At 42.2% G+C, this 14,543-nt stretch overlaps 1 protein-coding gene across 1 annotated transcript; it reads left to right on the top strand.

The window, feature by feature from the left end:
• Positions 1–3,808: 3,808 nt before the first annotated feature.
• On the top strand, positions 3,809–12,225 carry CLK4 (CDC like kinase 4). Its single transcript, XM_010223801.2, has 13 exons — positions 3,809–3,904; positions 4,514–4,665; positions 5,745–5,970; positions 7,126–7,216; positions 7,614–7,680; positions 8,229–8,345; positions 8,451–8,617; positions 8,728–8,822; positions 9,531–9,660; positions 9,992–10,074; positions 10,539–10,618; positions 11,689–11,776; positions 11,871–12,225. The coding sequence occupies exons 1-13, from the start codon at positions 3,851–3,853 to the stop codon at positions 12,006–12,008; spliced, it is 1,488 nt and encodes a 495-aa protein (XP_010222103.1). The 5' UTR covers positions 3,809–3,850; the 3' UTR covers positions 12,009–12,225.
• Positions 12,226–14,543: the final 2,318 nt, after the last annotated feature.

Genomic DNA, 14,543 nt, shown 5'->3' with positions numbered 1-14,543 from the left:
TCAAAAGGCACTACTTATACCACAATTGTACTGAACTTCAAACTCTTCTAGTTTACTTTTTCAAAGCCATCTAAAATGTGATTAGATTTTGTGTTATTCCTTCTTGTTGTGCATGTATTTGGTCTTACACAGTCTAATTAAACAAGGAAATATCTGATATAAACAAAACTAAATAGGATTGACAGCAAAAATAGCTATAATTCAAATAAGTTTCCTTCCCAGATTTCTAAAGACAAGAATTCCTCTAATTATTTACTGTAAGGTCATTCCCAACTTAAAAAGAGCCATTTCTGGAGGGGCTAATACTTCGTTTGCTCCATAACCCATTCATGCCCAGGATTTCTCCAGCTTTTATCCTTCTCAGAGATAGCACTTAAATTCCAGCAGCCCGGAGAGCTCTCTACTACTGGGTCTCCACTGCCACCTTCTGAACAGAAGGGAAAATTAACCATTTTTATTTCTGCTATGGTAGAATATGTTATCATATTTTTGCTTCAGGGTGAAGTTTCCTCAATTTGTATATGTTAGATGTGAAAAAGGTTCAACGTTTATACACCACTTCAATTTTTTCAAAGAGCTTCAAAATAAACAACAACATATTAACTTCAGACAAATCTACCCCTCTTTCCTCTGCTGTTGATTCAGCTGAAAAGCTCTGTCTGAAAATGATAAATCTTTGTTAAGTTTATACACTTCGTGTTTTCATAAGGAACAAGTTATTTTCACCCCTTCTATCCCCTCTGAAGATCCTCCTTCCTCAGAGAAATTCGAGAGACCCAAGAGATCTTGGCATCGAAATCTTCCTGCTTTAAGCTATTTCTCCATATTCTCTTCAGCATCAGCCTATGTATATGTGTGCTCTTGTGCTCTGTTTGTATCATTTTATCCCTCTTTATCTTTCTCCTGCTGCTCGGGTTGTGAGAGAATTCCTCATGCAGGAGCTGTGTCACCGGATTGTGGGAAAACTCTTAACGCACTGCAGATGTTACTACTATCTTTACAAATAATAGCCAGCCTTTTCCATGCTGGAACAGAAATAATAAACCACTGGCATCAATGTCATGTTTGCCACGGGCAGCTTTGATCTCCTGTCAAGGATCATGAGACCAAAAACATTCTACAGCCATAGTTTCTCTTTAAAAAAAAAAAAAAGAGAAACAGGATTTTCACTCTAGTGCAATCTAGAGAGTCTAACAACAAATTTGCCACTGGCAAACAAATTTGAATTAAAAAAAAAACCATAAAATTCATATATGTATTTAAAAGTACTATTTGCAAAAAATGAGGGAGTGACATTGAAAAAACACCACTCAATCAATAAAAAGCAGACTACATCTTAGATAATCTTGTTTCTGCTTCAGTTGCCAAGTCTTGCCGTATCAGAGGTATTTTCTTCTATTAATTGCTCTGGGAAAGAGGCTCTGTGTCGGGGTATTTTTAATTTATCCACTAATCTTCAGAGGTTCCCCAAATAAGAAAGATTTGAAGACTGTGTTTTAGCTCCAGTTTCCCTTCATTTGTCTAGCTAGAAAAGCTATTTGGGGTCGCTGAGTTCAGCGCTGAGGAACGGCGCTGAGCGGCCGCGGGCCAGGCGCCGCCACCATGAGGGGCTCCGGCGCCATGACCGGGAACACGGATCTGCTCTTGGCCACTCGGGAAGGCGCTCAGGCTCTTCCCGGCGTCACGTTGGTTACTCAGGGAGGATGGATGGGGCGGCTGCGACTCGCTGCTGGGGACACAAAATCAATGTTATTAGATTGCACTGGAGAGCCTGTTAGCCCCGCGTCTAAAGGGCTCCCCCGGGACTGGCCTGTTGGCTACTCTTAAGGCCTAAGTGTGACTGTGAAGCCGGGCTTAATAGCGGCATCCATCAGTCCCCACACAGAAGTGCTTAAACACCACGCTGAGTTTATTACAAGGAACTAACTGATGGTGCCGCTTCCACAGCTGGCAGTGGCCAGAGGTGTGTGGTGATGGCGGCCACCCGGCGGGCAGCCGCTCTGTGCTCTCAGCCCGGGCCTCGCTGCTTGACCCCCCGGCCCGGCTCGGCCCGGGGGCCCATGGGGCCGCTGCAGACCCGCGGGCGGGTCGCAGCCCAGAGGCCGCGGTGGCCGCCGCGACACGCGACGCCATTTCCCCACCCCGCGCCTCAGGCAGGCCCCGCCCCCCCGCCGTTTTCCCGCCCTCCCCGAGGGGGCGGAGCTGAAGGACGCCGAGGCCCCGCCCCCAGTCCCGGCCCGGCCCGCCAACCGCCGCTAGGGCGCGCGCTCCGGGCGTGCCCCGCCCCGCGCCGCTGTGACGTCACTCCGCACGACGTCCGGCAGAGCGAGGAGGGGAGGGAGGAAGAGGCCCCTCCGCGCTGAGGAGCGGCCGCCATTTTGTTTGTGTGCGCAGGGCGGACAGGGCTCGCTCGCTTTTTCTCTCAGCTGTAAGTGATGCAGGCGGCTTTCCCCTCACTGTCTTTTTTCTTCTTCCCTTTTCATCCCCCCACTCTCCTCTCCCATTGCGGTTACCGAGGGCTGAAGCAGAGTGGGGAGGGGAGCTCGGACTGACGAGGGGCTACTAAAGCCGCCGCCGCGGCCCGCGCAGAGCGGGGAGCCCCGCGCGAGGAGGTGATGCCGGAGAGGTTGAGGTGGGAGGAGGGGTGTTCGCCTGAGTGGCCTGCGGAGAGGTTGCCCCGTGGCGGGCGGGGTGCGGCGGACACTTCGGCAGGGCGAGGCCGGTTGTCCAGCCCGGCCTGTGCGGGTTCCTGCCCGTTGGGGATGGAGCCGAGTCTTCCCCCACGCATCCCCATCGACTCCCGAGGCGGCCCCCGGGGAAAACCGGTGAGAAACGGGGCTTGGGGGCAGCGAGTGTGTGCTCTGGGACCCCCGCGCAAAGACCCGGCTCGGGGCGGAGCGGCCTCGCGGACTTTGGCCATCTGAGCTGCCTCCTGGCCTCGAGCCTCCCGCGGCCCTGCGGCCGGCCAGGGTTCAGGGGAGACCTGGAAGTGGCCGTGTGGGCCGCCGCGGAGAGGCCCTGCTGGCCTTTTCCGGGCACACTGCGTACGGATCCTGTAGGAGAGGCGCCTGCCCCCAGCTCGGCAATCCTAATGGCGAAAGGGGGCAGTGAGAACGACCTGAGGTAGGGGCCAGGCCCCCAGGCTCTATGGGAATGCTGTGTAGGAATGCGAATGTTCCTGTCGGTTACGTAAGAGGAGCTGAAGGGCTTCAGCGCACGAATGTAAGGGCAGTGCATAACAGGGAAAAACCTTAAGGTGGCTCCTACTGGGAGATGATTTATGGCCAGTTTGGACCTTGCATAGACGGAGTCTAGAAATAACCTGCCCATGTAAGATTTATGGGAGACCTGGGCAAGCCACGCACCCACGAAGCATTTTGTGTAGTGGCTGTATTTTGAAAATAGATTTTGAAGGTTTCTGGAAAGGGAGTTGGTACAGGTGTGGGGTTTTCTTCTGTGTTTTTTTTTTTTTAATCAACTAGCCTGCCACACATTTTAAAGACGTGTCCAAAAACTTCTTTGTTAAAGTATTTGCCGTTTACACGTTGTAAATCTTTGTTTCTTGATGCCTCTAATTGGCATAGATGCAGTCAACACTGTTCTATGGTGATTTACAGATTGAAGTACCACTAATTATTAGTGTTATTTGCTTCTAAATTTCTTGTCAGTGATGAATGTGGAAACTTTGTGTTCCCTAGTTTTTGCCCATTCTTTGGAAACTGTCTACTGAAATTGATATTTACACTTTTTTTTCCAAGTGTCTCTGATAAAGAAGGGTAAAAATGTGATGACTTTTGAACTACTGTTAATTCTACAGCTGTGCTTTACTTTCCTTGTTTTTCAGTTATGCATGTACCCGTTTGAACTCAGAATTCCTGCATATAACATCCAGCAACAGAAGCTGGTGGGTTTTGTCTCTGGCAAATCAGCTAAATTGTAAAATGCTCAGATATGTGCATGCTAATAGGGTTCAAAATCTACAAGTTTGCCCATGATATTGTAGAGTTCTGTATTAATTTATCAGGATTAATTATGTGATTGTTTAAATTTTAAAATTGGGTTGTTTAACAGGCATATAAACTTTGGAAGCACTGAGGTTTAGGAGTTGTTTATGTATAATATAGTATAAAGGACTAAATCTTTAGGTTCTGTTGAAGGTAATATTTGAAAGTTAAGGTCTGTCTTTATTAGTTTTCTGTTGAAATCTATAAGTGCTCATTTCGAATAGATTTTAATTACATGTTATAAGCTATTAAGTGAAGATGAGTTAGCCTATGTTACAAAATGGAAATCAAAATTAAAATGTTGCTGTGTTAGGATTAGAGAGCTATGTCTGCTTGCCCAGGACCAACAAAAAGAGAGGAAAAGCAGGGAAAAAATATTTTTCTAGTTTTCTCTTATTTAGCCAAGCTGCAATATTTGACTCTCAGCTGCAAGTGTGGTGTAATGCTTTTCTCTTTCCCTCTGCCCCCGTTTCTCTTTTTTCTTCTTTTTTTTTATTTTTAACTGACAGATGCGGCACTCTAAACGAACTCATTGTCCTGAATGGGACGACAGAAAGAGCTGGGATCAGAGAAGGAACAGTAGCAGCCATAAACGCAGGAGAAGGTCCCACAGCAGTGGACAAGAAAGCAAGCACTATAAACCACCTCACTTTTCAGAAAGGTATAAGACTGAACTGAGTAGCACTAATATTCCTGATTATGTCTAAAATAAAAACATTTTCAAAAGAACAGCTTTTAATTGCCTGAAGTTGGTGATTCCTTAAAGTTTGGCTTACTTAGGATAAGTTTAAATGGCAGTTGGTTTTGTTGACATAGCATGTAAACCATTAAATTTAAATGCTTTACTAGAAATTGTAAATGTTGCCACTGTTGTCAGTTGCATACTGCGAGTGAATACATTCAATATTAAATTTCAAGTAAAAATAAGCATATTCATGTATTTTTCTTAAATTGAAGAAGAGGAAGACAAGGTTTGTTTAACCATTTACTACGATGGTAAGTATGAAGTAGGCTTCTCTTATTAATTTGGAGATCATCTGTTTTTTCTCCCACACTGCTTTCACTGGAAGGATGTGTTTTGCTATGTCTTTCTCTTAAGAAGAGGAGCCTGTGGAATTCTTTTAAGAGTTCATATTCATGCTTATAAAATGCTGGACGGGGTAGGTGTACAGCAGTAGGGAGGCTTTTTGCCTCCGCAGCTTTCTTAAGGTGTTCCTGCCCCCCCACCCATTACAAGATCCTTGATCCAGATACTCTTTTTTTTCTACTGTGTTGAATGCAAAGCACTAAGAATAATGTTAACTTCTCTCAGCCTATCCAGATGTAGTTGTTGTAGATTTTTTTTTTGCTTGTTTATTTAATTTTTTGTGCACTTTGGAAGCATTGAAGGGGATTATTGCTACATTGAGAGCACTTTATCCTGTGATTTTAGAAATGCTGACTCACTTGTTCAGTATGTTCTGAGAAATATTTCTCCTTCTTGAATGTGAATTTCTATTTATTGTGCAAACTGTGGATGGATTATGTATTGTTCATGTGGATGGCTATGTATTTGAGACCAACAATCTCATTAACTTCCTAATAAAGTAAGGTGAAAAGCTCCACTTCTTTTGGGGAGGGAGTCAATTACAAACATTCTTGATGTAAAGAGAGGTACTAAGTAACTCAACTCAAGTCACTTATCTTGTTGGAACCGCAAGTTTTTAAAGTGGAGAACATTCACTTAAAATATATTTGCAGTCATTATTTGGACGATAGAACCATAAATGAAAGAGACCATCATGACCGGAGATATGTTGAGGAATACAGAAATGACTTCTGTGAAGTGTATGACCACAGGCATTATCACAGAGATTATGAAAAGAGTCACCATCATCACTATAGCAAATCCTCTGGTCGGAGCAGGAAAAGTAGTCATAAAAGGAAGCATAAGAGACATCATTGCTCCAGTCACCAATCGCATTCGGTATGAGTAATTTTTAACTTTTATTATTAATGAATTATTGGTAATAGACATCTTAAGTGAGTGCTAGAACTTGAAGTCCTGATCACAGTACTTTTGGGAAATCTGTTTGTTTAATAAAGAAGTTGTAGCTGAATCCATTTGTGAGCATATGAATTTGTTCTTAGTTGAGGGGGGTTTATCATCAGTACTAATTGCAACCTAGGAATGTCAGTGGCCAGTAATTATATCACTGGCATCCTCCTGAAAATGTTTGAAAAATGAAGACAGGTGACTGTTACCACTTTAGTTTTACAAAATAGCGAAATGTCTGTTTTTCAGATAGACTGTGAGATGCCATCTGTCTCATTAACAAAAAAGAACACTTAATGTGCCTTCTTAATGTATACTTCATTGGCAGTATGAAACATGCATATCTGTAAACTGATAACAGCAAGCTGCACGGTATATCTGTATACGTGATTCCAGCTTTTAAGTCATGTGCCTCACTAATGACATCTAATGTCTTGCTGAAGATGGCATCAGCTTGCTGCCCGCATGCTATCTGAATCTTTTATTATTGGCTTCATGCCCATCGATAGATCTTTAAACTCCAGGTGTTCTATGTCACCTATTCTGCAAGAGAAACAGAATGTTAGATTAGATTATACATTGCAGCCCAAGGACTTTAGAGTAATTTTTCTTGTCTAGTTCCTCTAAACATGAGGAGGATAAAATTGCTTGAAGTTCGTTATGTTTAGGTGACAAAATGTATATATTTAAAAAATAAGCATTTCATCCGACTGTAAGCTTAGATATATAAATAAATAATGTTTTTTGCTATTTGATAGCGAAGTATTAGATGTAGTGACCTTGCAGTCTTAATCTGTCTTCAATTAAGCCACTGTTTGAGAGACAAAATTGTGTTGTTTTTTTTTCTGTTGCCTTATCACTTTAAGTATTTATCTGAAAATCTGTTCCTTGCCATGTTTTTCTTCTGTAACATAAACTGTGCCCTGTGAATTTCTGGGGACTGAATTTGAAATTGCTCCTGCCAACTGTTCGTGGCCTGGTGCGTAACTGAATGCCTGAATATCTCCCCGCTGAATGAATTGCGTATTCTGCCCTGAATTCACTCTGATATATTGATTGGCTGGACGATCTTGGTGCCGATTCCAGAAGAGTCACCGAAGGAAAAGATCCAGGAGTGTAGAGGATGATGAGGAGGGTCACCTGATCTGTGAAAGTGGAGACGTTCTAAGAGCAAGATGTATAGAACATTTTTCAACACTTTTTAAAAACTTTCAGCAAAAAATCTGTTTAGAATAGTATGTCAGAGGAGGGGGGCTAAAGAAATCTTCATTGCTCTTTTTGTTTGTTTTTTTTTGTGCTTTCTTTTTTTTTTTTGCATATCTTCTTTTCTGTAGAATTTAAATACTGTGTTCAAAAAGTTCCAAGTAGTAAATGAACTTGAGTCTTGAGATTAGCACAAGAGATAGTTTTGTAGCTAACTGTTTTCATGACACCTGTCCAATAAAATAACACATTCAATTGGTGAGATTTTAAGTAAATATGTTTTTGTAATGACACATTTTTAAATTTACATTAATATTACTTATTCTTGTTTGAGTGGTTACATAATTCTGACTTGTGTTTGTTCTTTTTAGATGAAATTGTTGCAACTTTAGGAGAAGGAGCTTTTGGAAAAGTAGTGGAATGCATAGATCATGATATGTAAGTATCAATTACCATTTTAAGTGCACATCATGAAAAAATACACTTTACTTAGCTGAGAAATTAAAGTCCAAAGACTTTTTCTTTGGTGGTAAGTTGGGGTCAAGTGAAGTATTAAAGTGTATTTTAGACAGAAGATCTTTTCAAATATGAGCTACCTTGCAAGCCTATTTCCAGATGAGAATTTTTAAGGAGTTTAAGATATCTATTTGTATGATTTGCTGATCATTTTTAAGGTTCCTCGGTCATATAAATATCCTTTTATTGCTTCTATTGCTCTGTGAAAGGTCCTCACATAGTACTGACTTGAAGCAAGATGCCATCTAGAAAAATATTTTGACCTTTTTTTTTTTTTTTCTTGAGTTTTTAAGAGTCTGTCCTTAATACATCTGTGTATGCTAGGACACTTAAACAGTAAAGCTGCAGGTAAAAGTTTTTGTTTGTTCCTTTTATTAAAATCAGGATACTGTAATATTTGATATTGTTTATCAAATATTTGATAAGAAAATGATCTGCTCTGTGGTGTTTTATTTCCTCCTATTTTAAAGGAGAGGAATGCATGTAGCAGTTAAAATTGTGAAAAATGTTGGTAGATACCGGGAAGCAGCTCGTTCAGAAATACAGGTATTGGAACACTTGAACACCATGGATCCAAGCAGCGCTTTGTAAGTATAAAAGTAGAACAGTCAACATACTAAGGTTTTGGCAAAAGATAATTATTTACCAGGTTGCATTTTCAAGTATTGACATGCACTATTTTTATTTTTAAGCCGCTGTGTCCAGATGCTGGAATGGTTTGATCATCATGGCCATGTTTGCATTGTTTTTGAGCTGTTGGGACTTAGTACTTACGATTTCATTAAGGAAAACAGCTTTCTGCCATTTCATATTAATGACATAAGAAATATGGCTTACCAGATTTGCCAGTCTATAAATTGTAAGTAAATCTCAATGCTTTTATCAAATGTGTTTGTGTGTGTATATATATATTTAAGGGAAATGAATCAATTATTTATGTGGTGTGTTTTTTTTTTTTTTTCCCTGTAGTTCTACACCATAATAAACTAACTCATACAGATTTAAAACCTGAAAATATCTTGTTTGTGGAGTCTGATTACATAGTGAAGTACAATGCTAAGATGGTAAGTTCGCTCTTTTCTTTGCTACCCTCTTTGGAAATATTTTTGTCTTCATTTGAACATTAAAATCTTGCCGTGTGAAAGGTCAAATGATAAAAGGATTTATGGTTTTTTTAGATTCTTTGTGCTTTTTGAGATGCACTAGATTTCTGCTAAGCTAGTCATGTTGCTGATTCAAACTAAACTGTTTCATCTGATAACAGCAAGGGCCTTTGTTTAATGAAATTCAGCCTTGTTAGGGGACTTTGTGCCAATAGCTTTAAATTTAGCCAGCTTTCTCTTGGTTCGTGTTTCTGTGCTTAGAGAAGCTCTTTCAATCCCTTTCTTAAAAGCAGCTTTTTGTTTTGGGAAGGGTGTCAGATCTTGTTTCATATCCAATTGTCTTGTTTCTAAAGAAGCCTGAAGTACCTCTGTTTGCCACCAAGCAAGCCAAAAACTACCAACAAGAAGTGTCCCTGCTACATTTTCTGTTTATCACGGATGTGTGGTGTTGATAGCTGCACAGTGTTATAATTGGCACAGGCCCATGATAGGAACGTTCTCGAGCAGCATCTTCCTTTTAAATCTAAGAAAAACCTAGAACACAAGGGTCTTAGCATGACTGTGTCAGCTGGTATCTTGAGTATATTTTAAATTGCCAGTGTGATGAATAGCATTTACCTGAGCATGTGTTTAACAAGAGTAACCAAAAACATTTGTGTTCTCTTACAGAAGCGGGATGAACGCACATTAAAAAACACAGATATTAAAGTTGTAGATTTTGGAAGTGCAACTTTTGATGATGAACATCACAGCACGTTAGTGTCTACAAGACACTACAGAGCTCCTGAAGTAATTTTAGGTGAGTAAAGACTTTGAAGCCTTCTGACAGTTAATTAGAAATCATTCAAACGTTCTCCTATTTCATAAACCGATGTAGTTGCACATGATTTTAAAATTTCAGTTACTGTCTTTGACAGATGATGTTAAACTTCTTGAGTGTAAACAAACTTCCTTGTTTTTAAAAACAGTAGTTCAAATGCATTCCATTATATTTTTCAAGTTTTGAGGAGGAGAGGCATGCAGCGAAAAAGCACATATCAGTAAATGGATGAACATATAGTGTTTCCTTTGTGGATTACTTGTGTTTGTAATGTATTAAAATTAAAACATGCACTTTGCATGTTTTGCAGCACTGGGATGGTCGCAACCTTGTGATGTTTGGAGTATTGGTTGTATTCTAATCGAGTATTACTTGGGATTTACCGTATTTCAGGTATGTGCATAAATTGAACCTTTTTGTTCAAGACCTGCTTTTTCTTTTTAATGATGTCTACTTAACTATTAGTGCAAAAGGTTTAACTTTAGAGGGATTTATTATATAGAATAGGCTGTAAACAGCATCAATATATAAGAATGTGATTATGTTACAACTGCTGAAGTTCATCCATTTTAGCGTTTTATTCAGTGCAGTCTGTCCAGAGGTTGAAGATGCTCCTCAGATTAGAGTAAAATATACATGTGTAAAGCTTGGTTCACAAACTCTGTTTTGCAGGGCCATATTAACCATGGAAATTACAGTGTAACAAGCTGCATTGTACTGTCTATTTTTAGTCATTTAATGTGGTAACATATAGTGGCACTGATGCTCGGGAGAACATCTTACTTGTAGATTAGCTTGCTACCAAGTGGCTGAGACGAGAAGAGTGTGAAAGGTGTATTGTTTTTTTCACCCCACAGACTCATGATAGTAAAGAACACCTGGCAATGATGGAAAGGATACTAGGGCCTCTGCCATCTCACATGATCAAGAAATCCAGGTAAGCCCAATAGAGGAAGAGTAGGTTGCCTAGTATTTTCTATTTTAAAAGAATGATTTGAGGAACTTTAAAGTTTCTTTTGCTCCACGTGAGCTGCCAGAAGTCAGCAAACGGACTTCTGGGTTTTGCAGTTACCTGTTAGTCTGTTGCAAGAAATTATGTTCAGATTTAGCTGAACGTAACTATTTTTACTAGTGCAGCTCCCAAGCTCTTCCATCATTCCTTTGTATCCCCCACGCGTGGGCTGCAGTGATGTCTTTCTTTTATTCAAAGATAATACATGCAGCAAAAGTTTCCCATTTCCAGTGTAAGGAGAAGCGATCGGAAAAGGATGCTTCCCTAACTCCCAAATGCTCCAAATCTAGAGAATGCCACACTTTAATGGTCTTTTTTTTTTTTTTTTTTTTTTTCCTGAAGTAAGTTGAATTGTTGCCAGCTAATCCAGGTAATCTTGTAACTCAAGATATAGTAAAGCATAAATTCCACTAATTGTGGATGGGGTAATGCATTTCGAGTTGGCCACAGTTAATCAAAACAAGTTTTTAATGCTTTTAGATAGCTACACTGGAAGTAAGATGAGCTGGTATTGAAAAACACCACTTACATAGCAGAGTTAATGTGCTATCAATTAATGTGGGTTTGTTAGAACTTTAACTGCACTGGTATTTTCATATATTTGCCACAGTCTCCTAATTTTGGGAACATCTGTTTTTTATTCATTTTACCCAGATGCAAACCATTTTTTAAAAAACTCTGCAGATTTTACAAATATTTTAAATACCAGTAGTCTGACATTGTCTTTTGTTATTAGTAGATGAGACCAAGTTGTTCCCTTCTTGGAACACCTTGTAAAGAACCCGTTTTTTAAATGCCAGTAATGGAAAATATATTTTAAATGGCTAATTTGTTGGAGTACAGAAGGACCTGTTCTGTAAGCGCAGTGAGAATGGTAATATAAAAGCAGTAGGTAACTCTGAGAGTTACCAGTAGAAAAGTTAATCTCCCATGCAGAGAGCCTACTCATGTACCTGCAATTACTGAAACTATTTTTTGTTTTTCTTGTCATGCAGAAAGCATTATTTTCATCATGACCAGTTGGACTGGGATGAGCACAGTTCTGCAGGTCGATATGTTAGGAGGCGCTGTAAGCCCTTAAAGGTAGGGGAGAACATTTTCATTATTATTATCAGTTATATTTGCAGTTTTGAAAGGTCCCTGTAAATTACTACTGTTTTTTTTCCTGCCTCCCCAGGAATTCATGCATTGCCAAGACACAGATCATCAAAGTCTCTTTGACCTTGTTCGCAGAATGTTGGAGTATGATCCGTCCAAAAGAATTACTCTTGATGAAGCCTTGCAGCATCCTTTTTTTGAACCATTAAAGAAGTAAATTTGAGAGATCTCTTATCCTTCTCCAAGGAGATTACCTAGACTGCGTCAGTCAACAGAGATTGCATGAGACTTTTGTAAACTTTAAATTATTTTGTACAGTTAAGTCTGTAAATATTTACATATGTTTTGTATAACTGTCATGTTTATCTTGTTGAACAGTTGTAGTCTTAATCATGGACATCAAGGTGAAAAATAAAAGTAATTTTCATTTTTGATGTTTGTTTTCTTTTTTCTTTAAGCTGCACCTTGTATTTTTGTAGAGGGGGGTAGTGAGGCATCAGACTTTAGATGAGAGATCTTGCCTGTGACAGAAAATGTAACAATTGCCGCCTTTCCATTCAGCAGTGACCAGGGTTGAGGTGAGGATAGGAGGGAAGTCCTTCCCTTGTTTCTTGTCTCAGTGCTTTTCACGCCACATCTTCAGAGGTGAAGCATGGACTTGGTGTGAGCAGTGCAAACCAAAGGGAAACAGAAAAGTTACATATTGCTATCACCATAAAACTGTAACTACAGAACAGTTTTATCAAAATCAGAAAGTGAAAATGGTGCACTCCTGCTTAAGTCATTTTAGCCTTTGTTAATGCAGTTACCAGAATATTTTGCGCCTGCTGAAAAATGGTGTATGCTGAAAATACGTCCTTAGCCTGTTGAATTTTTTTTCACTTTTTGGCCCAGTAATTTTTTTAAAAAATACACTCAAGATTAATAGAGCAACTGCAGCAGGATCCACAGAGGTTTTTGAGGCCCAGCACCCTGTACAAATGGAAGTCTAGACTGGAGGAGGAAAGGGGCTGGAGTCCAGCATCCTCGGGCTTGTGAGTGAAGGGGCCTGGAGCTGTTAGCAGCTGAGGGACAGCCAGGTGCCAGCGGGTCCGTCTGTAATCGCTCTGGTTTCTCAGGTTCCCTAGGCTGCCCTCTGTGTCTTTAGCCTTACTAGGATACAGATTTTTACATGCAAACACTTCCATTACCTTGATAATAGATGAGCTGAGCTGGGGTAGTTTGTAATAGTGGCGTGTCTGGATCAAGCTCTCTACTAAGTGCACCTATAGCTGTTGGTAAAGGGACCTATTTGCATGTTTTTTGGCACTTTTGAATTTTAGCTCTTGTACCGTAAACTATAGTCTGGAAATCTGAATTGTTTTACCGGGCAGCCCAACACTTTGCACAACAGGTGAGTTGCACATTTTAGTAAGCATATATGATAGGAGAAAATAAAGTGGCCTTCAAAGTGAACAAAACAGCTTTTGCCTTTAAAAGGGCAAACAGTGTTTGAGATACAGAGCTTCAGCTGGGAAGCTGAGGAGTCAAGCTCAGAGTTCAACTAAACAGAAAGGGGGTTGGGGGTCTGTGCCGGAGGGCTTGGGAACAACAGCAGTAAGGAGCCCTTTCTCCTTGTCCCCTTTCCAGCTGTCTCCATTACGAGGACGGCTCAGCTCACCGAGATGCAGCTTGGTCGAGACGCTCTGTACCCTGGAAGTTCCCCAAGATTGATTGCGCTGTGTAAAGGCAACGGAGCTCAGAAGATAAGTCTCCCAGGCCGAAGGAAGGAGGAGGGAAGGAAGGTCTTGCTTGCAGTAATCTCCCCTTCTCCTTGCTTGTATCTTCAGGGAGAGGAGGAGTTAAATGCTGCCTTAGCAGTGTGACCAGGGCCATGAAGCACCTCTGGAAAGCAGTATACGCGGCTAGCTCAGGTACGCACCCCTTATCAGCTCAGCTTTGAGGAACCCCCACCCTCGTAGCAGTTTTCTCCAAGCCCTGTGAGTGTTTCTGCAATCCCGTCCTTGCGTTCCCCTAGAAGCAGCACTTGGGATGGCATAGATGGTTGCCAAGAGGCAAAGACCAGCGTTAGATGTATATGTGCCACGTGCTTTATGTGACCCTGCGTATGCAGGGGGGTTGGACTAGATCTCTAGAGGTCCCTTCCAGCCCTAAGCATTCTATGATTCTATGTGTGTGCCCAGAGTTTGGACGAGCATTAAACTACCCAAGGATGCTAATGAGTGAGTTAAGAGTTGATGTGCAACGAGCTGTAGCAGAAAGAGGAAGGAAAAAAAAAAAAAAAAAAAAAAGGGGGGGTGTTAATGGTGGAGCCGGGGGCAGCCGCGGGGTAGGTGCAGGCGGCGAGCGCGGCTTTGGGAGGCCCCCCCGTCCCCGGGACGCTGCCCGCAGCCCGGGGGCGCCGCCGGCGGAGCCGCCGCTCCGGGCTCGCTGGGGGGCGCCCGCCCCGCGCCCGCCCCGCGCCGGGGGCCGCGGGCGCCGCGTTCCGCGCGCTCCCCGCGGGGTGGGGTCAGCGGCGCGCGCTCCCCGCGGAGCGCCCGAACCCCCCTCCTCGCCCGCGACGTGGGGTGAGAAGGGGGGGGCAAAGCCGCCACCCCCGCCGCTTCCTCCGCTTAAGACGCGCGGGCGCGGGGCGGGCGCTGCACGAGGCGGGCGGCAGCCGAGCGCTCCCCGCGCAGCGATGAGCGCGGGCGGCGGCAGCGGCGGCGCGGGCCCCGCCACCTCGGCGCTCTGCGCGCTGCTCTCGCTCAGC

This window comes from Tinamus guttatus, unplaced genomic scaffold, assembly GCF_059628265.1.
Source record: "Tinamus guttatus ecotype Peru unplaced genomic scaffold, ASM5962826v1 Tinamus_guttatus_pri_ptg000710l, whole genome shotgun sequence".
NCBI lineage: Eukaryota > Metazoa > Chordata > Aves > Tinamiformes > Tinamidae > Tinamus > Tinamus guttatus.
The sequence above is the reverse complement of the archived record's forward strand: the minus strand, read 5'-3'. Positions and strand labels throughout refer to the sequence as shown.

Coding starts and splice junctions, on each gene's coding strand:
- CLK4 (XM_010223801.2), top strand. CDS start 3,851: ATGTACCCGTTTGAACTCAGAATTCCTGCATATAACATCCAGCAACAG. Junction 7,217..7,613: donor AGACGTTCTAAGAGCAAGAT/GTATAGAACATT, acceptor TGTTCTTTTTAG/ATGAAATTGTTGCAACTTTA. Junction 8,346..8,450: donor ATGGATCCAAGCAGCGCTTT/GTAAGTATAAAA, acceptor TTTATTTTTAAG/CCGCTGTGTCCAGATGCTGG.